Source organism: Budorcas taxicolor, chromosome 4 (genome assembly GCF_023091745.1).
Source record: "Budorcas taxicolor isolate Tak-1 chromosome 4, Takin1.1, whole genome shotgun sequence".
NCBI classification, from domain to species: domain Eukaryota; kingdom Metazoa; phylum Chordata; class Mammalia; order Artiodactyla; family Bovidae; genus Budorcas; species Budorcas taxicolor.
Window position 1 is genome coordinate 79,541,238 of NC_068913.1, and position 25,657 is coordinate 79,566,894.

Here is a 25,657-nt window from a genome sequence, read left to right on the forward strand (position 1 = left end):
CTCTGACTGCAGCCATGAGACACCCCGAGAAGGGCCTCGCTGAGCTCAGCCCACCACGATAACCAAGAGAGAGGATGGCGACGATGACGACAATGGTGTTAATAATCAACTACTGGTGTTTACACCGTTAAGTCTGGGTGGTTTGTTTCTCAGCAACAGACATCTGGAACAGGGCTTAGACAAACCTCATGCTGTGGCCTCTCTTTTCCTTCCCAAAGTGCAGTGACCACAGAAGAGAATTTTAATGAGTTAATATAACCTTATTTGATAAAAATGTCTGAAATTTCACAACCTGCTGCATATGTCCTTCGTTGGACCTGTGGTATCCCATACCTTACTAGCTCAGCAGCCTCAAAACCCACGTGCCAGACCCCACTCCTGGCCTTTGCTGGAGAAGGGACAGTCCTGGAGAAGCAAGCCACAGAGCAACTCATGGAAGATCACCCAGCGAGGGCAGGGCTGTAGCCTCAGAGGCCCTCTTTGATCTGAAGATGAAAGAGGGGGTCAGAGAGCTGGTTCTCTTCTATTTCATCAAGAAGAGTCCTTCAATAACCCCCTCACATTTTATTTTTTGCAGTAAAAGTTTAAATATTTATATTGCATAGAGTTTATGGAAACTGATAAGAAAGTCAGCTGCAATGTCTAATTTGTAAATGGACACACAGAGGAACACACACAAAACCAAACCAGAAGGAAAAAAACAAAACAAAACAAAACCCTTCAGGAGCCAAGCCAAAACAAACTAAACAAAAAGCAAGCAAACTAAGCTTGTAGGAATAGACAATTCTCACAGGAGGAGCTAAAATTGGTAAAAGAAGAGCTCATGAAGCAGAAGCAGACCTCCCTCCAAGAAGTGAAATGTAAGATGCACCAAAACACCAGGAGAATTGCTTAAGTCAGTAAAAACCCACCAAAAGATGATAAGGAAGGGAGGGTACCATTGCTGGCAGAGTGAATCTGCAGAATCACTTGAAAAAATACTCAAACACTGATATCAAATACTGAAACCACATAGATCTCCCTTGGCCTGCTGTTTTGGGAATATAACCCAAAGGAAACATGCTAAGACAATCCTAGCATTTTACATGCCCTTGGGTTTGCCCAAGATAATGATAAAAATAAATATCCAACAATATGACAAATTAACTAAATTACATTCATTCATTGGAACACTATCACTTAAGTGATATCTTTAAGACTATGTAGCAATATGAAAATGCTAATAATGTAGTAAGTGAAAAATGAATATAAAACTATATCATCATTTTAAATATACAAAGACTGTGCATATGGAACTTGAAAACTTGAAGACAGTTTAATCTTTTAGAAGAGCTAATCCTTGGGGTATAGGATTATAAGATCCTTCTTTTTTTTCATATTTAAGACTTCCATTTCTCCATAGTATAATTTTATCCAGATAACTAAAACATCAAACTTGAGCTGACCATTTAAAATCAGACTATGTATTTATATTTTTGGTTTGTTTGAGAAGTGTTTGTGAAGAAGGTACAGTTAGTTCATTTGGGATATTCTGAAAGTGCAGGAATTAACTTGGGAAATTGTCTTGTACTGAGTCCTGGTAAACTCTGGCCTCATCCAGCCACTGGGAGGAGGGACATAGAAGAATGAGAAAGAAGGTAAGGACAGTACCAGTGGCGGGCACAGTGCCCCATCAATACTGGGGCTGCAGAGGAGGCAGCCACCAGCTGTGAGTGGAGGGCTCTGGGGAGGTTTCAGGGCCAAACAACGTTAGGTTTGGATCTTTGTAGGGTGGAGACAGGTGCCAGGTGGAAGGCAGGTAACGAGGGACTCCCTTGCAGTAGGGGCATGTGGCAAAGCCACCAAGGCCACTTGGGAAGTGGCCGAGGGCACGTGGTCACTGCATGCTACTTCGTCAACTCATTTTGCAGTGCACATCTCTTTGCACAAAACATTTGCCTTTCACAATCACCCTACCAGAAGTCAAAAGAAACTCCTTCTTACAACACTGAAAAGTATTTCCATTTTGCTATGAGACAGTGATGGGTGTCAATTTCTCCTGATAACTGTAGATTATCAAACAAATGCCCCTTATGTGTGGTCACATCTGCACCACACATAAGACTGTGGATAAAAGACTGACAGTATACTTTGTGTGGCTGCTGTTATCAGGCCAAATCACTGAAAAACTTTAAGTGCTTGAAAGCAATAGGCTAAAATAAGCATTGAAGAGCCTGGATACTTATCTCAAGGTTATCTAAGTTTCCCTAGGTAGGATTCTTCACAAGAAATAAGCACTTTCTCCAATTGCTCAATCTTTATCTGTCCAAATGGATGCAGCAAATACAGCTTCCTGTTCATCAAAGTCTGGGCCTTCTCAGCATGTTCAGCTTCACTGGAGGACACAGGGCTTTATACACCAAAGCCTGCACACTTCTCTAGAGGCCTGGTTAAGGATGGATTTGGCTTCAGTGGCAACCCACTCCAGTATTCTTACGTGGAGAATCCCATGGACGGAGGAGCCTGGTGGGCTACAGTCCATGGGGTCGCAAAGAGTCGAACACGACTGACTGACTTCACTTTCACTTTATATTATACAATCTGAACATCATGAACAAACTTCCAAGTATTTTTATGTCATGAGTCAAGGTGTTTACTTCTGGTTCTGTTTTGTTTTAGTGCTCTCCCTGTTTCTTAGTCTGATAAACACTTTCAACTTATCTGTCTGGCAAGACAGACCTGGGGGCTATTTCTGCGTATGGCATCTGAACACGATCTCTATGTAAAATGAGCTTGCTGTGTTCCCTGCATTTTTAGCTGCAAACACCATGAAAGGACACTCCCATGGCTTTTGGTACATTTATATACAATATGTTCTTCCTTGTAATATGATTTCTTTCTGTGGGAATAACTAGAGAAATATGCTGCCAATGAAAATGCTTTATGGTTCTTAATAATGACACTCAGATATTGATGGGGAAAAATGGAAAGCAAGTATCTTCCAAATGCTCATGTGATAAAAGAATCCTCACGATTTTCACCTAAAGCGTCCTCCTCTGCCTATAACATGGAGACGGAAATGGCAACCCACTCCAATATTCTTGCCTTGAGAATCCTATGGACAGAGCAGTCCATGGGGTCACAAAGAGTTGGACACGACTGAGCGACTAACGCACGCTCTCTACAACAGCAGTAACTAGAAGTTCAGCTTTTTTTGTGTGTTTAATAGTTTATATTGTCCATTTTTTTCTGTAGTGTAGAGTTAACTTTCAAGGGATGTTTGTTATCCATAGCTGTGTCCCCCAAGTCCAATTATTTATTCTTTCTCATCCCTCTCCACCTTTTTCCTCTACTTCACACTAGCAAGACATCAGGTGGTTATAAACAAAGTTGAGCCTGCAGTTTGCATTCCTGGCTACTAAAAGTATCTAAGAGCCATTGTCCTGATCTTAAAGGAGCAAGATGTTGAGTGTGATGCTCGTACTAGCTTACAACATGGGACAGATGCTATTGAGGGTTTCGTTTGCATGTTGAAAACAAAATGACATCTTTACATACTAAAAACTAGTAAAGGGCCTATGTTTTAGACAAAACAATTCTCAAAAAGTATTTTTAAATATTTCATTTTCTATGATGAAAGCTGTTTAAGAATGTATATTTCTGAGTATGTAGCAATTATGGGACTGGAGTAGGCATGAATATAGCAATTTATGAGACAGCTTTTTCTCCGGCAGCTTTTAGTATTCTGTTAAACCTATCCTTTGAATGTTTTCAAACTGTTTCCAAACTGTTTGTGTTCCAGACCTGTTTGAGATTCTTATGACAGATATGAATATCTGGCAGAAAAATGCGCATCCATGTATAACTTACTTACAGTTTCTGAATGGTTCCCGGAACATTGACACCCTCAGTGAATACCTGGGGCGGGGGCGGGGGTGGGGGGGGGTGGGTTGGTCCATGAACCCCTGGCTAAGAACATCTGTGTTTGAGCCTGGGCCCTCAAGGTGTACACAGGACTCCCCATCTTTAAATGACACTCAGGCTTAGCTGATGTCCTGCTGCTGAATTATAAATTCAGCTTTCCAAGTACTAACTATGAGTTGGTTAATTACTTTGCAGTTTCCTCATACAATCTGAGCAGAAAAGTCTAGAGGGAATCTCATTAATCGCCCTTCCCCTTCCATGGTTTCTAGGGGCTCACTGCGTGCTGGTCACCCACCGCCTGTTGAGCTGCTCCATCTGCTGGATGGATCCAGATCTCCGCATCCCATCGGGGGTGGCTGCTGCTGTGGGGCGCTGCCAGGTGGTTGTGCGGTTCACGTGGTCCACATAAAAGACCCGCCCGTGGCTGTCAATGCGAGCTTCCCAGTCTAGTGCGTGATAAAAAGGCAGAAAGAAAAATCAAGGACAAACTACGGATCCATGTGAAACAGACAGGCACTTCCAGGTCTTCTGCAGGTAGAACTCACTGCTGGTGACTTGCTGAAGACCAAGAACTGCCCAGAGCACCTGTGTGACCTCTGAGGCATTGGCATGGAGTTGGTGTGCCAGGAAAGAGCCCACGGGACTCCGATTCTCTGCTGGACCATTTGAGACAGTAACTGGGGTTCCTCAAATATGACCTATGTTAAAATTCTAACAATTTCTAAAGACAAAGTCAAATATTTATTTCCTTCTTTAAAAAATTCCATCTTGTCAAATTTCTTGGCTACCAAGTTACAGCTGGAAGATAGGAATGTCCTCCAGCGAAAGCTGCCGCTCTGATGCTGAAAAAAGTCCTTTCTTTGTTAAATCTGATGGAGGATGGCTGGTTAGGAGGGAATAATGGCTCCTCTTAAACCCAGGTTTGACTACAGTTCTAAAATACTGCATGTAGGTGCAGCTTCCTATAACCTCTAATATGTCACAGCCTTTAATTGATTGCCTCTTGAGAGAAAGAATGCAAAGTTTTGACCCTTAGAAACTAAATTCAAACCATCCTTTGATAAGTTGTGAATTTATAGTTTATGTTCAACCCATCTGTGGCTGCCGAATATTTCTTGACCAAAACAAAACCAATCATGACTATTAACTAGCATCAAGCTTTTTAAGTATCTCTTTGTTGATAAATAACCATCCTAAACAGTAGAGGGAGCCCAAGATAAAGATAAATTCTTCTAAAATTTAAACAACAGCAGCCAACTAAAAGGTGGAAGCACAGATGATACAGTCCATGATATACGTAGGGGCCGGACTGGGGTGATAGGATGAAAAAAATCCTTAAAACTGAGAGAGCTGGGAGTCACATGTACACACCTGAGCTTAACGAAGATGAGCTTAATGTCTGCTGTACCAGAGATGGGCAAAGCTTTTAGAGTCCACATGTAAAAATATGGTGGAAATAACAGCTTCATGATAAAGTTATGCTGAAAAAATGAGTTACACTAAAGAATAAAATGCAAAAATGACTGCCAATGAGGAAAGCTATTCAGCCTTTTAAATGAGAAAAGCCATAGCTTTTGGGAGTAGGTCAGATATTTAGCAATTCTGTTGAAAAAGTATCATTCAGGTAATGACATAGCAACTCTCAATTGTTTTTAAAATGAAAAAATACATTTGGTTTAGTTATGGTTTGATGTGTGCATGGTTTATCTGTTTGTGAACATTATGGCTTATGTTTGACATTTACCTGCGGGACTGCCAAATAAGGCCCAAGGAAATCTAAAATACCAGAAAATACCAAATTCAGCTTATAAGACAAATTGAAAAATATATATAGTCAGGCTGTATAAATATATTCTAGAAGGTTTTGATTAAATTTGACTACTAGATGATTCAGCTGTCAACTGTTAGTCGTAAATATTAATTAGCTCATTGATGGAATTGTGTATTTGTGTAACTATTGGGTAATTAATTGAAGCCAAACATTAAAAAATTTCAGTGATTCCCAAACTAGCAGCAATTAGGCTTTTTTTTTTTTTTAAAAACCCAACATGACTGTCATCCAACAAAGAATAAGTGTTAACCTTTGAAGAGTATCATGCTACTTTATTCACTTGAACAAACACCTCCTTTTACTATGAACTAGAACTATGAACTGTGAACTATGAACTAGAGATCCGGCCAGATCCTGAGGACCCACTGCTGACTAACACACATCCCTGTCCTCCAGGTGCCCCATAGTAAAGGAAGGATTCCTTCAAAGACAAGACTCCAGTCTCATGGATTCTCCAAGGAAAAGAACTGAAGTATGGTGCAATGATAATGATCATTTCCAAGAGTTTCACAGGAAAGAATGTCAAGCCAGACAGGTTCTCTTGTTAATATACTAAACATGTGGAAGGCAGAGGGCTAATTAAACCTCTCACAAATATTCAGAAAATAATAGCTAAGCATAATTAGAGATTATAAGTGGGTTTTCTGGGTTTGTTTGTAAAGAATTTACTTTCAAATACTGTATAAACCATATTGCATTAAGAGAAAATTTCTGAATGGAACTTCAGCCTCAGCATGTCCAGTGCACTTGGCTTTGTGATACCAAAACAGACTTCTGAAAAGGATACCTTAATGGATGACCTTGGGATAGTAGTCATTCATGTGCATCCATTCATTTGTGACTGAGGGATCTGTCACATATTATACTATATATTTTCCATGAAGTCTAAGAACAATGTAGAGCCTAATAATGTATCCTACTTTAATTATTATACTCATAAAACCTATACATTTTACTTTCACATTAACAAGTACAATATCATGTTTATAGTCTGGGGCTTTCTCTTGAACTTCTGTCACATATCACTGCCTTCTTGACATCCATACCTGGATGACATTTCAAATATATCACAATCAAAACCAAATTTCAGCTCTTTCCCACCCAAACCTGCTCTATCTGCAGCCTTCCCTTTTCATCTCAGTTAAATCCAGGTTAAAACTCTTGAGGTTATTCTTGACCCTTCTCTTTATTTTATACATGATGTCCAATTTGTCAGCAAATCTACCCACAAAATATCTGTCCAGAATCTAACCACTCTTCTTCACCTCCTCTGCTCCCTGCTGGCCCAAGCCTCCACTGTTTCTCACCTGCAAGAACATTATGCTGGGTCTCAGGCTTCTATTTTTCTTTCCTCACAATTTAATGTCAATACAGAAAAACTTTTAAGTCCTAAGTCAGACAATGTCAAGTCTCTGCTCAGAAACCTACAATGTTCCCCTTTCATCCAGATTAAAAGCCAAACCCTTAAGTGGTCTACAAAGTCCTATGTGCGTGATCTGGGCTCCTGATAGATCTGACCTTCTTGCTGTTTCTCAAGCCCACCAGGCAAGCTGTTCCATTTGCTCAGAAAGTTCTTCCTTCCCAATACTTGGGTGGATAACTCTCTTACCACCTTTAAGTCTAGCTTCAAATGTTGCCTTGTCAATAAAGTGTACCTGACCACCCTATTTAAAATGGCAAATTGGCCATCAATATACACTCGATTCTCCTTCCCCTGTTCTGCTTTTGCTTTTTCACAGCACTTAATACCTTCTAATGTGCTGCATTATTTCTCCATTTATTCTTTTTATTCTTTATTATCTGTCTCTGCCAGTCTAGATTGTAAGTCCTTGAAAGCAGAGATCTTCACCTGTTTGCCTTACCTAAAACAGTGCCTCACACAGGATAAGTGTTCAATAAATATTTATCCAATGAAAATCTATCAGGGATGAATTCATCCATGTACCACATGAAATTATTTAAGAAAATTTAGCTGTTAGCTTCACTATCAACTTTTCTAATATTTTCCAGTGTTGCATGGACAGAAAATTGAAACCTGTCTGAAAGAAATTTATTTTCACTATCAAAAGCAGCTTATATAAAGCAATTCTTTAGAACAGAATATATTATACTCATTTGTAATATCTGTATGTATAACTAGCTATTACTCTTGGATGGATTGAAGGTCAATTCATGAGCACACTCACTGATAGGTTTTTTGCTGTGGAGAAAATGTTCCTTTCTTGGAGAGAAAATGTTATAGGTATTTTTCTAAGTCAGAAGTATCTCTAGTGACATTTATGGAATATCCATAAATCAATGTATAAAGAAAGAAATCAGACATCAAAAGTTAAAGGACATAATGCCTATCTTGGTCTCTTCCAACAAATATAGTGTTCCTTTAAATTGGTCCACATATTAAAAACACTGGTTTATCACTGATAAATTACAACTGAATAGGAGAAGACTGGTGTGGATGTTAAATATATCATATTGTCAAGAATAGATTAATCAAAGAATAAGTCTTTCTTCTTTCAGAACTGTAATGGGTTAATGCAAGCACAGGCAAAAGAATGTAAAGAAACACTGATTCCTTGCATCCTGGAAAGATTCTGCAGTTGTAAAATTTATCAAATTTTAAAGGTTATCTTTGCTTGAAAAATGAGTTGAAACCAAAACAGGGATGTTCTAGAATTCATGAACATATGTGATGCTAAGTGAATATATAATATCTGGGGTGTCAGTTCCTTCTTACAAACATAATAATGGAATATTATAAGGGCAAATTACATTGGGACAATATCTAGAGATTATCTAGTCCAAATCTAGCACTTAGTAGATGAAAAGATTGAAATCTTACAAATAAGAAAACTGAGTCTCTGAGAGATTAAGTGATTTTCCTAAGTTCAAATAACCAGCTAGATAATTGTTAATTACACATTACAGTTACCAGGAGAATGTGATTGAATTCTACCCCTAAAGATGATGTTTTGCCTGGAAACCTGTAAGAACTGTAGAAAAAATTTGCATCTGTCACATATGGGTACAATTTAGAGTAAGGAAAATGCAAGTTGAAATGTTTTATTATGTGGAGATGCTTGAACCATAAATGGTCCCATGGAGAATAATAGGATTACCCCATCTTGAACTGAAAACTTTAAAATGTAAAATAGTAAAATTTGTGAAATAAGGGTCATGAACAGTTTGCAAGGACTAGTCAAGTCTTGTGAAGAAATGCTCTCCATTTCAGAAGTTGAGGGCTACTGAAAATACTGGGTTATCTATTTGAGATCACATCCTGAAACCATCTGACAAAAAAACCAACCAAACAATTTTTACGGTAGGCACCATAATGGTTTTTGATCACGCTGTAAGGTACAGAGTGGGGGAAGAATTTGGATGTTTATATACAAAGTTCATACTGACCTGCTTAGATTTGATAGGAAGAATTAAAACATAGATTTTCAAAACTAAAGCTTACTTGGTGGAAGAGGCTCATCGATTGTTGGGTAGTGATGATGTTCAGGCCTCAAGGAAGGAAGCTGGCTTACTGGCTGGGAACTATGGAGTATAGGACATTCACCTACGGACAAGATAGTCAAGATATTCAGATTCATTCATTGCTGTGGCAACGTCATCAAAAAAGCATGTCTGTAAAACAAATTATTGCAAGAAAAAACCCCAAAGAGTGGGCAATCAATTTTTTGGATCTTTGTCAGTTTGTGACATTCAGAACCATTCATGAATGAGTGAATAGAGGGAACTTTTTTTTTTTTTTTTTTAACTCAAATAGTCAAAACATTTCATGGTTCTGATTTGTACCATAACAGACCAACAGGTAGGATTGGGGACCTAAATTTTCTTGAGGGGAAGGTGGCATCAGAAAGAGACCTAGAAGAAAATGAGCAGAGCCTGAGATTAGCCCAGGAAAAGAAACAGGCCTGTTGGAGGGAAAAACAGCATTTATAAGGTCCCATAAATTTTTGGGACTGTGTAAAATGACAGCTCCTTTTTCCGATAGATTTTATCTGAGGGCTGCCAAGAGGCCGTCTTTCAGATTTTGTGTTTGGAATGAGACTCTTAGCTGCTGCCATTTCAAGATGGGGTTAAGGAACTGATGGGCCAAGAAGATAAATTCTTATTGTATGAAACCTAGGGGCTGGGGTGGGGAGCTAAGGACCTATGGGATCTTGTGATTGTTTCAAGTTATTCTGAGGAAGAAGCAGACAAACCAGGGTGTTCTGGAAAGAGAAAAGACAAGAGACGAAGGAAGTAGGTAAGAGGCAGGAAGACTGAGACTGGAGAACTTGAAACATGGAAGTGGGATAGAAGGAAGCAGAAAGACAGACATGGAGAAATTTTAGAAATAAACGTATCCACAGAATGCATGGTCCAATTATGATAGACACAGCTAATATTACTGTCAGGCAGACCTATGATGAACTGAATAGTGTTTTAAAATGGAGTTTTTATTTCATGATTGAACTTCAGGTCTTGGTAACACTGCATGTAGAGGGGCCTCCAGTACCAGCAGTTTGGGTCACATAATCAGAGTCAACTGCTCTTGATCTGTGAGGAGCTAGAAAAGTTCAGGCCATGAGCCAGCCCTCAGACTGGTAACCCCCATTGCACCCCATCCTGGATTTCTCACAATAGCCCCTATTGGCCAAAGGACAAAGGTCAGGCTTCTCCTTCTTTTGCCCTTCCATGGCTGATGCAAATACCAAGTGTTCCATTATTCCATGGCCCAAAAGAGACGGACTATGGAAACCAGTGGTTAAGATCTTTATGGGAGCTCAAAAGGATGATTATTTCTTTTTGCTCTAGATCTACAGAACTGACTTAAAAACATAAACAGAAGTTAATTAGAAAGGAAATTAAGTGAATTTAGCCATTTAACTCCTTGAGCTAACTGGAAAACAAGAACAGGAATGTATCCGGGAACAAAGGGTCCTTTTAAATATTAAATATATAACATCATTTCTTGTGCAAATTCTGGTGTGTGATTCACAACCCTGGGGTCCTCAGAGACTAAGGAAAGTTAAGGAAGGTGCCCCTCCCTCATGCCAGCATATAGCTCCTTGCAAACTGACTCCTGTTCCAAAGCCTGGCTTTGTGTTTAGTGGATATAACTCTCATGTTCATATTTATATGTGCTTAATGTCAGAAACTGAAAAAAAAAAAAAGAGAAAAACAATGGTACAGTTGTTATGTCACCAGCTGCTGTGTTTTAAATTTAGTTTGTTAAAAAAAAAAGAGAGAGAGACTTACCTTGTTGTAATTAATTCAACCAATCAGGTTAATTACTCCTCCAAGCTAGTGGAAACATAATAGTGTCGCTCGCCGGGTTAATGGAGCTGACCCCACCTTCCCGTGAACCCCAAGCAAATGCAATGATGTGACTGATGCATCTCAGCCAACGGAATGGAAGCAAGAGGAAGCAAGCCACTTCTGTTCTGCACGAGGCTGCAGCTCCACACCATCCCCCTCACCTCAAACACAAAGCAAGGGTCAGACCTGCTAGAACTTCTGAGAAGGAAATGTATTCCAATTTAAAAGGGAGCCTTACTGCTCATCTACCTGGAAGAACCTTCACTCAGAGGCTGAGCACATCATAGGAATCATCTCAGTTAATTCTTCCAAACCCTTTAGGGTATGTTCACTTTGCACCCAGTTTACACGTGAGGTTTGGAGCAGTTAGGTAACTTGGCTAAGGTGTCATGGCTGGGAAGTGGGGAGACTGAAGATAAACCCAGGGGAGCCTGATGCCAGGGTTGAGCTCATAATCACACTGTTGTTGTTGTTTAGTCGCTCAGTCGTGTCCGACTCTTTGTGACACCATCGACTGTAGCCTGCTGTAGTCCATGGGATTTTCCAGGCAAGAATACTGGAGTGGATCGCCATTTCCTTCTCCAGGGGATGTTCCCAACCCAGGGATCGAACCCACTTCTCCTGCTTGGCAGGCAGATTCTTTACCCTGCACCACCTGAGAAGCTGCCCATAATTGCATTATGTTAGGTTTTTTTTTTTTTTTTCCCATTTGATCTGAAGGTTTTTAAAAACCATTTTATGTTGAGGTTAAAAAAAGAGGCACATGTGGAGGGAAAAGAAACACAAAATAGATGAAGAAGACATCCTCTACAAACTGCTGCAGACGCACCTGCGTGCCTGTGAATACAGTACACCTTTCCCGGCTAACCTCAGGAAAGAATTTGCAATCTGCAAAGTCACAGTGAGGGGAGAACAGGGCACATGTGCATATAATCAGGCATTCGTGTTTCTTTTGAGCGGGCGCTCTTGGAAGCGTGGTGCTGAGCGGGGGACACATTCGCCACTTGGATTCCATTAGCCCGGGGACTCCCTACCAAGGGAGAGCAGAACTGGCTGTAGAAGTCATGTGCCAGCATAGGTACAGCCTTCAGGAAATCAACAGTCCTTCCCAGGAATCCTCATTTTGCCCCTAGTAATCACTATAGTGAAGCATATGTTCTTAACTTTTTGGGGGTTTACAATCTGCAAAAAATTTCAGGAATCTAGAAATTTCTTTAGAAACATAGACTTCCACTCTGGCCCCAAAAAACTTTTTCATCCTTTTGGTAAAGGGGATGGGTTTCCCACTGCTGGACTGTTAGACCCTCAAAGGCATGGGCAATATCTTTTTTAAAATATCAATGTATACTGAGGCAAGTTTCCATTACCCATGTGTGGACTGTATCCTATCATTGGAGACATGGGTCCAAATATACCCATTGGCTACAACAGATTGACAGACTAGAAATCAGCCTTGTAGCTATGTGGCTCTGGGGTAAAAATGGTTATTATACTTCTAAAGGTAAGAATGTTTTTTCTTTCTTAAAAAACACCCCTTTGATGAGAAGAGTTGCTTTGGTTTTGCCTCTTGACCTACAAAGCTTAAAATGTGTAGTATATGGACCTTTATGGAAAAAGTTTTCCCAACTTTGGTCTGAAACATCTCTGGTACCTCCCAGTTGTGCCCTCATATGGGTATATCCCCAAATTGCCTTATGATATACTTATTTTTAATTCTATTGTAATTATTGAGTACCTTCCACACATAGCATCTGATCTAGAACAAAGAAGAGACTCAAAGCACCCCTATTAAAGAAAGGGATTGTCACCCCATTCGCATACTCATGGGTGCATTTCCATATTGTACAGTATGTCACTACGGTTTACTGTATAGCACTCTGGTTTTCTTCCTGTGTTTCTTTGTTACCAGTTTCCTTGGGCTTCTCCTTACCCTATGTGTCATTTTCCCTCACCCTTTCTTTCTCCAAAATGTAGAATTAAGTACTTTTAAGTACTTAAAATTATTTCTTTTACACTTACATACGTTCCTATAAAAATTGCAGGTGCCAGGCATTTGCTTAGCAGACATAAAGAAGATATGAATTCTGGCCCTTGATGAGCTTACAATCTAGAGACAATACCACTGCATGTTGTTTGGAGGCTAATTTAAACAGATTAGAGCAGCAAAATAGCAGAATCTATATTTTTTGCTTTTAAAACAGCTGAATTTTTTCATATTATCATGTGACTTTTAAGTTATTTCCCTCAATGTCACTGTCACTTGACTGGCAGGTGGTTCCCAATTCTGGATTAGGAAATGCAAGTTAACTTTATATATGCTTCCACAGGCATGACTAAGAAGAAAGGTCTTTGGTTAGGACACAGAATACATTTTTAAACTAAAAAGGGCACCTGTTGGATTAGAATCTTACTCGAGACAAAGTGATTTACAGATTCATGGTATCCTTCCTTTGCATTAGCCAAAATAGCTCCCCAATCCCACAAAACAACACAAAACAAAACCAACAACAATAACAGAATCAAGGAGACAGAAATCATGACACATATATGTAGGCTATACATATTCATATGTACACAGGTTAAATTCTAAAACAGGTAATGTCAATGTTCTTCCACTTATATTAACATTTATTGCTAATCTTTGTAAGTTGTGGGGAGTCAGCAGATATTGACGTATTACCCACTTAATGTTGATCATTTTCTGCTCATATCATTTGATACTAGCTTTGATGCTCTTGCTGCTGTCAAGACTGGAGGGTAATATGTACCCTGTAATCAGTGGTTAGTTAAAACAGAGACGCACACATACAAGTACACGCTCACATCCAACTAGTTGTCATTCCTGGGGTGTATCTGAGCGGTGGTGGGGTGTCAGCTACCCACAGTCTGGAATACTGACATACACATATACACATGCACACAGGTAAGTACAGGACAGGCACACGTGGCCACCGCGGCAACCTTATTTGGGACTGATCCTTTCCCTCTTGGTTTTAAACCTTGTTGGTGAGACCTGCGTCCCCCTCGTGGTGGTCCTATTCTCACTCTGATGGGGTGTGAGGTCTAACCTTCTCTCCGACTGCTCGGCCCTGCCACGGGAGACTCCAGACCTTCCACGGTTCTGGCCATGCTCCCATCGGGGGCGGCCAGCTCGTCTTGCCATGGCCCTGCGCCGTTCGCCGACTCCGGGTCCAGCTCTGGGCTCTGCACTGAGTCGGGCACTGACTCGAAGGCGCTGTTCTCCTCCTCCTCGTCGTCCTGAGAGGAGAAGACCGTGCTCTCGGAGATCTTGGCACTGTCCACAGATGAGAAGCGGGTGTGGCTGGCGAACCTACTGCCGTTGTAGCAGGAGGGGCTGTAGCAGGAGGCGCTGTAGCAGGAGCTGCTGTAGCAGGAGCTGCTGTAGCAGGAGGGGCTGCAACAGGACGCGTCGCAGCAGCTGTGGTCCCCACCCTGCCGCGGGCTGGAGTCGCTCTCGCTTCCCGTGCTGGGGAGCGCGTCGCCATCCGGGGCTGGGCCGTTGGCCAAGCCCGAGTGGCCGAGGGAAGCCGTGCCTGGAGTGGCCCCCTCGGGGGCCTCTCCATCCTCCTCCAGGGGAGGAGGCTCCGCGGTGACCGTGTCCACCTCGCTGAGCGCATCCTTCTCCAAGGCATCCTTGAGGGTGGCCTCCTCCTCGGCACCGTCGTCGTCGTCCGCGCTGCCGCCCTGCGCCAAGGGCAGGCTGTGCAGCAGCGTGTGGATGCGGATGTAGTGGGTCCGCGGCGTCTCAGGCTCACCGCAGGCAGACGCGATCACCGTCTCCAGCTCCGACACAGGCAGGGAGCACGGCCTGGTTTTCCTCTTCACCGAGGCCCGCAGGTGCAGCCTGTCCTCCCCCTGCCCCAGGGCAGACACGTCCCCCTCTTCCTCCTCCACCTGCTCCTTCTCCTCCTCCTGCCCCCCAGCCCGGCTCTCTGTGGACCCTTCCTCAGCCACCGGCTCCCCAGGGCTGCTCAGGGCTTGACCGTCCTCCAGCAGCCCCGGTAGGGCCACCTCCCCTCCCAGGTCCAGCCGCTCGGCCAGTTCTTCTGCACTTAGGGCGGGCTCTGTGTCCTCTGGCCCAGGGGCCAGCAGCTCCCCAGCCCCCTCAGGCCCCACAGAGACTGTGCCATCATCATCTCCTGCCTCGGTGGTACCTGCCGCTGCCTCAACCAGGCTGGTAAGCTCCAGGCCCTCGATCCCTGGAGGGCCCACAGTGCTGCCCTGGCTCGGCTGCTCAGGCTTTGGGATCCCTGAGGGCTCTGGTGCATCACACAGGGGCTCCCCACAGCTGCTTGCCACCAGGTTATTCATGGGGCTGTCCTGAATTTCCGCAGACTCAGGCTCGGTACTCAGGGAGATCTCCTCATCATCTGTGGACAAGAAGAAAATGTCACTGCAGTGTTAGTCTACTCCTGAGGATGTGTGAGCATCTTAGGGATTTCTGCCCTAGGATATTGCATGGAGGGGTTGATGAGCATTTCCCACGGACCAAAGCTCTGCTAAAACCCATTCTGTAAGAAATGGTTCTCCTTATGCAATCACGATGTATTTGAGAATTTTGTTGCACGGGACTTCATTTTTTGGTTAAAAATGCCCAAATCCTAGTGCTACCCCTGTTCTGGGCACAAAGTAGGTGCTCAATAATGTCTGCTATTTGGAAGACCTCAGAGATGAGAGTTTACAGTTCCTTATTGGCTTCAGGCAGGGCTAATTATACTAGTTCAGAGAGTTTCCTATGGCTGAGTCCCCCAGTGTGGCAGAATGGGGTTCTCAGGTGACCACAGAGAAGGAAAGGGGGCAACCACAGTCATTCAGTGGCTCAGGCCAGAAGCCTCCAATATCTGGAGAATATTGAAGTGGGAAAGTAAGCCAGGTCTCCATGTCAAGCGCCCATTCATGGAGCAGCAACCATGGCTCACCTCTGCCTTCCCCCAGTTGCTCTACTGGATCCCTGCCAGATGTGGATTCCCAATTCAAGCCCTTGTGCTATCTACTCATTGAAGAAAAGCAATCTCTCTGGTGCACCGTAAAGCTATTCTTACTGCTACACTGAAGGAAGAATCAATTTTATTTTCAGGATGTAGGAAAGGCTGGATGTGAAAGGATGAAACAGGCAAGTGTTTCCTTACAATCTGCTTTGTAGACTGGGCACAGAAATGCGCAACGTTTGTTTGACGAGGGGGCAGTGATAAACTCCAGACCCCGATTCTCAAAAGCCTTATCAGCTTTACTGGCAACTCATAAATGTTTTGCCAATAAAGTTGTGACAACTCACAACTCTCGGCATGATCTCTACCTGTGAGGGGGCTGCCAGAGAAGAGTCAGAGTGGGATTATGAGGCATCTCGTCAATCTTATTTGGAAATACATTTTGGCTTGAAAAACTGAACACAGGATGATTCAAAAGTTTTCTGTCCAATTTACAATATTCATTTTTCCTGTGAGATTGTAAAAATCCACTGAGTAATCACAGTTTGACAATATGACATGTATCACATGCGTTCATTCATTCATGTATGCAATGATTTAACATCTATTGATTAAGTCCTGTGTGGGTGTGGGTTGTGTTAGTCGCTCAGTCATGCCTGACTCTTTGGGACCCCATGGACTGTTTAGCCCACCAGGCTCCTCTATCCATGGAATTCTCCAGGCAAGAATACTGGAGTGGGTAGCCATTCCCTTCTCCAAGGGATCTTCCTGACTCAGGGATTGAACCTGGGTCTCTCACATTGCAGGCAGATTCTTTACTCTCTGAGCCACCAGGGTATTGGGAGTAAAATGTTAAGTTAGACATGGCTCCATACCCATGTTGACCTCTTTGTCAATCCCCACTCCACTGTCTAACCCTCTACCTTTAGGTCACTGAAACGAAGAGGAGCCTATCAATCAAGGGGACAACAGGGACTTCCCTGGCAGTTCTGTGGTTAGGGCTCTGTGCTTCCACTGCAGGGGCCAGGGTTCAATCCCTGGTCAGGGAACTAAGATCCCATGAGTCATGTGGCACCACCAAAAAATAAAAATAAAAAGGAGGATAGCAACCTGGCCTGCGGAACAGATCACTGGCTTCTGGGCCTCAAATGGAGAAGACAGGTAGAGAACCACAAAACCTAGGACATGTCTGGAGAGAACCATGGTTATTATATTATATTTTGGAGAAAGGAACTGCTCTATGACACTAGGCTAGGACAACACATGAAATGCATGCCGAAATACCTGGGTGGATGGAGGAAGTGATCTCAAACCGGAACTGCAGCTGTCCACTCACATGATCTGTTGGAAGCCTACGGCCAAGGGTGTAGCTGACTACCCTGTCCCTAGAAGGGAATAAGCACCATCACAGATCTGGTAAATACCTGTTCTCCTAAAGACCACACACTATGCCAGCAGGTGAGGCACCCAAGCCCAGGGAGGCCCTGATATTAGGAGGTGACGTCTGCTCAGGACCACACAAGATGGTCCTAAGGAAAAGATGGGAAAGTACCTTTGCTCAATAGCAGTGAAAACTTCAATAAAGTCCTTATCGAATAATCTAAGGCAGGGCTCAGTAAACTACAGTCCATGGGCCAAATCTGGCCCATCACTTGTTTTCATAATGCTATGGGCTTTTTACATTTTTAAATGGTTACAAAAAGAGCAGTAGAAGAGTAGCATTTTGTGACATGTAACAATGATATGAAATTCAAATTTGTTTCCACAAATAAAAGTTTTATTGGAATGCAGTCATGCTTGTTAGTTTACTTCTTGTCTGGGCTGCTTTCATGCTACAGTTGCAGAGCTGAATAGTTGGGACAGAAACCATATGGCCAACACAGCCTGAAATATTTACTATCTGGCCCCTTACAGAAAGTTTGCCGATTTGTGTTTTAGAGGAAAAAAGAAGAAGAAAAAGACATGGATATCCTTTCCTTGCTTTTCCTGTGCAGGCTGACATTTTCCAAATAAGCCCTTAATTATGGACAGGGCCAGCAGTAGATGCTTGTCTTATAATAATTTAGCTAGCTAGCTACTTACCACTATCTATCTATCTATGGAAGGATGTAATCCTGATTCCCAGAGACCCTGTGGAATGCTTCAGAAAGAGACCTGCTGTAGAGCAGAGCAAAACAAGACTTGTGGGCTGGGTCCACTGGCCTGTGACTTCCAATTACACCAACTCCAGGGTCCCAGAGAGAGACTCTGAAACTCCACCCTAGACCCTGGCACCATTCCCTCTGCTCACCCAAGGCAATTTTTAATTACTAGGAAGACAATTATCCAGAGAGAAATCAATCTGATAGTTTGCTATTATAGTTTCATCAACAATGCGGATTCAGCAGAATACAAGGTACCCTCCCTTGGCCTAAATAGGAAGAGTGACTACTCCGGGATATTCAGAAATGAACAAAGCCACTCTACGCAATAATAACAAAGACATATTCCAAAACCAGTTGTTACTTAGATAATTACGTATTCATCCCATTTATTCATTTGTGACATTCAAATAAAAAGGTAAATCACTGGCTAATAGTGTTTCAATGTTTCTTCCTAGAAAACACCAGCACTGTGAAACAACATGTATCCCAGGGGTCCACTGACTTAGCATTTCTCTTTGGTAAGTGCTGGTTTCATGTTTGGAGTTCCTAGGAAGTCCATTAAATAAAGCATTACATGCAGGAAAATTAGAATGAGCTAAAATACTGACAAGGGCTTTGGTCGATATTATGAGGTAGGTTTACAATGACCATAAGAAAGAGATCCTGAACTCCAAACCTAGTTGGAATCAGAGGAGGCCTAAAAACAATATCAGATAGTGAGACCACTTTATCAACAAATATTTTGTGAGCCCCTGCAATGTAAAAAGTGCTGCAGGTGATACATAGCATGTAATGCATACCCTGCCTTTAAATAGCTTATACCCAACTAGGGGCATGAGACTGGTAAAGAGTTCTTAACTACACAAAGAGTTCCAGGCAGCGGTAATATTTCCAATATGAAGTTGAGGCAGGTGAGAGTAGAGGGCTTGAGGAGAGGGACAGTAAAAGGCAGATGGCTGAGGGCTGGGATGTTACAGGCAAAGGAATTGAGGGCACCTTCCGAGCAGCCTTTATTTTAAAAGGCATACAGTTTGCTATTTTAAAAATGAAGAGTTTGCAATCATTTAGTCCCTATGTGCCATGGACAAGTTTATGTTCTTTATGTATAGTCTTGTTTTAGTGGAAAATGCAAAAATCTTGTTTGACACACAACTTAGCCTCGTAAATGTCAACTGTCTGCTATAAGGTTCTGATTACATGTCCTTGTATCATTCTAGGTATTACACTGAGGCATATTCATGCCCAGAGAACCACATACAGCTTTACATGTTTTCAAATATAGTTGCTATTACCTATAGAAATGCATATTAAGTATAAGGATTTTTATCTGGTCGGAGGTTAATGAGAACCCTGAATATTATTTATTTATTTTAGTTTTTGACTGCATTGCATGGCATGCGGGATCTTAGTTCCCTGATCAGGGATTAAACCTGGGCCCCCCTGCATTGGGAGTGTGGAATCTAAACCACTGGATCACCAGGAAAGTCCCAGGAACATTGAATGGACATGAATATAGAAGATACAAAATGCAGGTCATATACAACTAAACTATGTGAGCAGCATAATTGTGGTTGTTCCATAAGGATTCACGCTTTTAAAATTTTACACATTTTATCTAGCATTTTCTATAAATACTAGGGTTTTTTAAGGCACTCTAGTCTAGTAACCCAGTATTTCATCTTTTTATGGAAATGTCACAAATGATTAAATCCTACACACAAGACAGGCATGTGAATGAAATGATATCCTTCATGGTAAAACAAATTTTAATTTCTATCTGTACAGAAATAAATGCTGCAGTAAGGCCTTCTTTCACTAGCATCTTAGGAATTTTTACTGTTGTGCATAAGTAACCAGAGGTAAACAAACAAGGGGAAAAAGAAGGGTCTGTTTAATAAAATATCATAGCTTGAACAACATAGTAATGGGAGAAGCCAAGGAAATACAGCACCAGTATTTCAGTTTGAGTCTCTATGAGGCTGTATTGTTGCCTTTCTTGGGCCTGGCCTGCTGGCTGATGCCTAGTGATACAGAGCTCTTGGTCAAGGTTTACCCTATGGCATGTCTTTCCAGGAGTCTTTGAACAGGCATTGACAGCTTTCCCAAAAAGCGCTTGATGATGGGGCGGCTCTTGGCAAACTTGTCCTTCACCTCAATTTCCAGCACATCCGTGGGCAAGGACACAAAGCTGAATTGCTGCAATGAAAAAACACATGACATCAATTAACTGTGAGGTGTGAGGGGTGGCCAATCCCCAGTCATCTGCTTTGAATGATGTCATTGTCAAACATCCCAACAGCAATCTTTCTCTCTCTCTCTACTTGCCAACCTAAGTATATCCACCTATCTCAAGGTTTTAGAAATGCTGTGAACTCTGTTTATTCCAGAAGTAAATAATGGCCACAATGAGAGATACCTCCTCAGTGCTTAAGAATAAGGTTCTTTTCTTTCTTTTTTGGCCATTTGGATTGTGGGATATTAGTTCTCTGACCAGGAATCAAACCTATGCCCAGGGCCATGGAATCTCTGAGTCCTAATCACTGGACCACATTGGAATTCCCTAAAAATAAGGTTATTCTCTGACATTCAGATAATAAAATTAATCATAAAGGGAAAGAATGCTACCCAGGCCTCACCATACTTGACTGACGTTATCAACATAGCTTCAGAAAGAACAAGCAAAACTCACAATTAGGGAAATGCACTTGGAATCAACACCGCAACTTTTTTTTTTCATGATTATAATGGCAGAGATATTTTAAAGTTTGATCATACAGTGCCTTCTGGTCAGTGGGAAGAGATAAGAACTCTCACTCTGTATTGATGGAAATGCACATTGATTTGACCCTTGGTAAGGGAATTGGTAATATTTCAGTTCAGTTCAGTTGCTCAGTTGTGTCTAACTCTTTGCGACACCATGGATTTCAGCACGCCAGGCTTCCCTGTCCATCACCAACTCCTGAAGCTTGCTTGAACTCATGTCCATCAAGTTGCTGATGCCAGCCAACCATCTCATCCTCTGCTGTCCCCTTCTCCTCCTGCCTTCAATCTTTCCCAGCATCAGGCTCTTTTCCAATGAGTTAGTTCTTCACATCAGGTGGTCAAAGTGTTGGAGTTTCACTTTAGCATCAGTCCTTCCAATGAATATTCAAGATTGATTTCATTTAGGATGGACTGGATGGATCTTCTTGCAGTCCAAGGGACTCTCGTGAGTCATCTCCAACACCACAGTTCAAAATTATCAATTTTGATACTCTATCAACCACAGTTCAGTGCTCAGCTTTCTTTATGGTCCAACTTTCACATCCATACATGACTACTGGAAAACCCATAGCTTCGACTGCTGCTGCTGCTAAGTTGTGTCAGTCGTGTCCGACTCTGTGCGACCCCACAGACGGCAGCCCAACAGGCTCCTCTGTCCCTGGGATTCTCCAGGCAAGAACACTGGAGTGGGTTGCCATTTCCTTCTCCAATCTAGACAGACCTTTATTGGAAAAGTAATGTCTCTGCTTTTTTAATACATTGTTTAGGCTGGTTATAGCTTTTCTTCCAAGGAGCAGGCATCTTTTAATTTCATGACTGCAGTCACCATCTGCAGTGATTTTGGAGCCCCCCAAAATAAAGTCTACCACTGTTCCCATTGTTTCCCCATGTATCTGCCATGAAGTGATTGAACTGGATGCCATGATCTTCATTTTCTGAATGTTGAGTTTTAAGTCAACTTTTTCACTTACCTCTTTCACTTTCATCAAGAGGCTCTTTAGTTCTTCTTCACTTTCTGCTGTAGGGTGGTATCATCTACATATCTGAGGTTATTGATATTTCTCCTGGCAATCTTGATTTCAGCTTGTGCTTCATCCAGCTCAGCATTTTGCATGATGTACTCTGCATATAAGTTAAATAAGCAGGGTGACAATATACAGCCTTGACATACTCCTGTTCCTATTTGAAACCAGTCTGTTGTTCCATGATCAGTTCTAACTGTTGCTTCTTGACCTATATACGGATTTCTCAGGAGGCAGGTAAGGTGGTCTGGTATTCTCATCTCTTTAAGAATTTTCCACAGTCTGTTGTGATCCACACAGTCAAAGGCTTAGGCGTAGTCAATAAAGCAGAAGTAGATATTTTTCTAGAACTCTCTTGCTTTTTCAATGATCCAACAGATGTTGGCAATTTTATCTCTGACAAAAGGTTCCTCTGCCTTTTCTAAATCCAGCTTGAACATTGGGAAGTTCATGGTTCATATACTGTTGAAGCCTGGATGGCAGAATTTTGGGCATTAGTTTGTTAGCGTGTGAGATTAGTGCAATTGTGTGGTAGTTTGAACATTCTTTGGCATTGCCTTTCTTTGGGATTGGAATGAAAACTGACCTTTTCCAGTCCTGTGGTCACTGCTGAGTTTTCCAAATGTGCTGGCATATTGAGTGCAGCACTTTCATAGCATGATCTTTTAGGATTTGGAGTAGTTTAGCTGGAATTCCATCACCTCCACTAGCTTTGTTTGTAGTGATGCTTCCTAAGGCCCACTTGACTTTGCATTCCAGGATGTCTGGCTCTAGATGAGTGATCACACCATTGTGGTTATCTGGGTCATGAAGATCTTTTTTGTATAGTTCCTCTGTGTATTCTTGCCACCTCTTCTTAATATCTTCTGCTTCTGTTAGGTCCATACCATCTCTGTCCTTTATTGTACCCATCTTTGCATGAAATATTCCCTTGGTATCTCTAATTTTCTTGAAGAGATCTCTAGTCTTTCCCATTCTATTGTTTTCCTTTATTTCTTAGCATTGATCACTGAGGAAGGCTTTTTTTATGTCTCTGTGTGATTCTTCTGAACTCTGCATTCAGATGGCTTTATCTTTCCTTTTCTCCTTTGTCTTCAGCTTCTCTTCTTTTCTCAGTTATTTGTAAGACCTTCTCAGAAAACCATTTTGCTTTTTTTATATTTCCTTTTCTTGGGGATGTTCTTGATTACTGCCTCCTGTATCATGTCATGAACCTCCATCCATAGTCCTTCAGGCACTCTGTCTATCAGATCTGATTCCTTGAATCTATTTGTCACTTTCACTGTATAATTGTAAGGGATTTGATTTAGGTAACACCTGAATGGTCTAGTGGTTTTCCCTACTTTCTTCAATTTAAGTCTGACTTTTGCAATAAGGAGTTCATGATCTGAGCCACAGTCAGCTCCTGGTCTTAATTTTGCTGACTGTATAGAGCTTCTTCATCTTTGGCTGCAAAGAATATAATCAATCTGATTTTGGTATTGACCATCTGGTGAGGTCCACATGTAGAGTCTTCTCGTGTTGTTGGAAGAGGGTGTTTGCTATGACAAGTACGTTCTCTTGGCAAAACTCTTAGGCTTTGCCCTGCTTCATTTTGTTCTCCAAGGCCAAATTTGCCTGTTACTCCAGGTATCTCTTAACTCCCTACTTTTGCATTCCAGTCCCCTATGATGAAAAGGACACCTTTTCTTGGGTGTTAGTTCTAGAAGGTCTTGTAGGTCTTCATAGAACTATTCAGCTTCTTCAGCACTACTGGTTGGGGCAGAGACTTGGATTACTGTGATTTTGAATGGTTTGCCTTGGAAACGAACAGAGATCATTCTGTAATTTTTGAGATTGCACCCAAGTACTGCATTTTGGACTCTTTTGTTGATTATGAGGGTTACTCCATTTCTCTTAAAGGATTCTTGTCCAGAGTAGTAGATATAATGGTCATCTTGAGTTAAATTTGCCCATTCCAGTCCATTTTAGTTCATGATTCCTAAAATGTCAGTGTTCACTCCTGCCATCTCTTGTTTGACAGCTTCCAAATTACCTTGATTCATGGACCTAACATTCCAGGTTCCTATGTAATATTGTTCTTTACAGTATTGGACTTTACTTTCATCACAGTCACATCCACAGCTGGGCATTGTTTTTGCTTTGGCTCTGTCTATTCATTCTTTCTGGTGTTATTTCTCCACTCTTCTCCCATAGCATATTGGGCACCTACTGACCTGGGCCATGAGTTCATCTTTCAGTGTCATATCTTTTTGCCTTTTCATACTGTTCATTGGGTTCTCAAGGCAAGAATACAGAAGTAGTCTGCCATTGTCTTCTCCTGTGGACCACATTTTGTCAGAACTCTCTACCATGACCCATCCGTCTTGGGTGGCCCTACGTGGCATGTTTCATGGGTCCCTGTTATCAGTTTGACTAGTTTTCTGTGACTGTGGTTTTCATTCTGTCTGCCCTCTGATGGATAAGGATAAGAGGCTTGTGGAAGCTTCCTGGATGGAGAAACTGACTGTGGGGGAACCTGGGTCTTGTTCTGATGGACGGGAAAATGCTCAGTAAATCTCTAGTCCAATTTTCTGTCGATGGGCAGGGCTATGTTCCCTCCCTGTTGTTTGACCTGAGACCAAACTATGGTGGAGGTAATAAAGATAATGGCAACCTCCTTCAAAAGGTAGCCTTCATGCACTGCTGCACTCAGGGCGCCTGACCCTGTAGCAGGGCACCACTGACCCACACCTCTGCTAGAGACTCCTGGATACTCACAGGTAAGTCTGGGTCAATCTCTTGTGGGGTCACTGCTCCTTTCCCCTGGGTCTTGGCGCACACAAGGTTTTGTTTGTGCCCTCCAAGAGTCTGTTTCCCCAGTCCTGTGGAAGTTCTGTAATCAAATCCCACTGGCCTCCGAAGTCAAAGTCCTTGGGGGTTCTCAGTCCCTTTGCTAGATCCCCACATTGGGAAATCTGTTGCGGTTCCTATAACTTTCTTAATAGTGCGAAAATTTATTCGGTATAATTGTTCTGCAATTTGTGGTAATATTTATTGGCATTTAAATTACAAATTCCCTTTAACCCAGAATTATACTTCTAGGACTTTTCCTTCTGGATTAATTTGCATGTGTGTTCAAAATTATGTTTTTTATAAGGACGTTCAATGAGCATGATTAACCATCATAAAAGGCTGGAAAAATGTAAAAAGTATCTAGCAATAGGAAGCCAGCTAAATGAAGGATCGTAAATCTTTGAAATGCAGAACTCTGCTGGCATTAAAAAGCAATAGGTAAATAAATATGCCCTGACATGAAATGACATGTGACATATTAAGTAGAAAAAGGCAAGATGTGAATAAAAATGTGAAGAGTGGGAACCCATTTGTACTTTGAATTGCAAAGAAAATGCCTTGAGGGTATGTGGCCTCCTGGGGACGGGAGAGGGGGAGAAAGCAGATCTTTTTCATTCTATTCTACACTATTCATTTTTTATTCAGCATACCATAGGACTTTTTAAAACAAGAGCAGCAATAATTGAAGGAAGACTGTGATCATCAGAAGATGGATGTCTTGGCCAGAAAATGTAGAAAAGGAGAAAGAGGTAAATGCTTTCATTGCCCAGTTCACACTATCTGGGGTGGGAAGGTCTTGATGACGCATTACAGTATCCTTGATCAACGGTTGTGAAACAGCTGAAATATAATTATTTTCTTCCATTCTGATTAATTCCTAACAGCAATCTTTTTTACTTT

General features: G+C 41.9%; 1 protein-coding gene across 1 annotated transcript in view; it reads right to left on the reverse strand.

Moving 5' to 3' along the window:
• The window catches only part of HECW1 (HECT, C2 and WW domain containing E3 ubiquitin protein ligase 1), a 255,395-nt gene that overhangs the window by 107,014 nt on the left and 122,724 nt on the right, over positions 1-25,657 (reverse strand). Inside the window, exons 6-10 of the mRNA XM_052638688.1 lie at positions 20,191-20,333; positions 17,278-17,378; positions 14,113-15,435; positions 9,195-9,296; positions 4,199-4,349 (exon numbers count right to left, since the gene is read on the reverse strand). Of these exons, the coding sequence (XP_052494648.1) occupies positions 4,199-4,349; positions 9,195-9,296; positions 14,113-15,435; positions 17,278-17,378; positions 20,191-20,333 (1,820 nt within the window). The remainder of the gene's footprint in view (positions 1-4,198; positions 4,350-9,194; positions 9,297-14,112; positions 15,436-17,277; positions 17,379-20,190; positions 20,334-25,657) is intronic.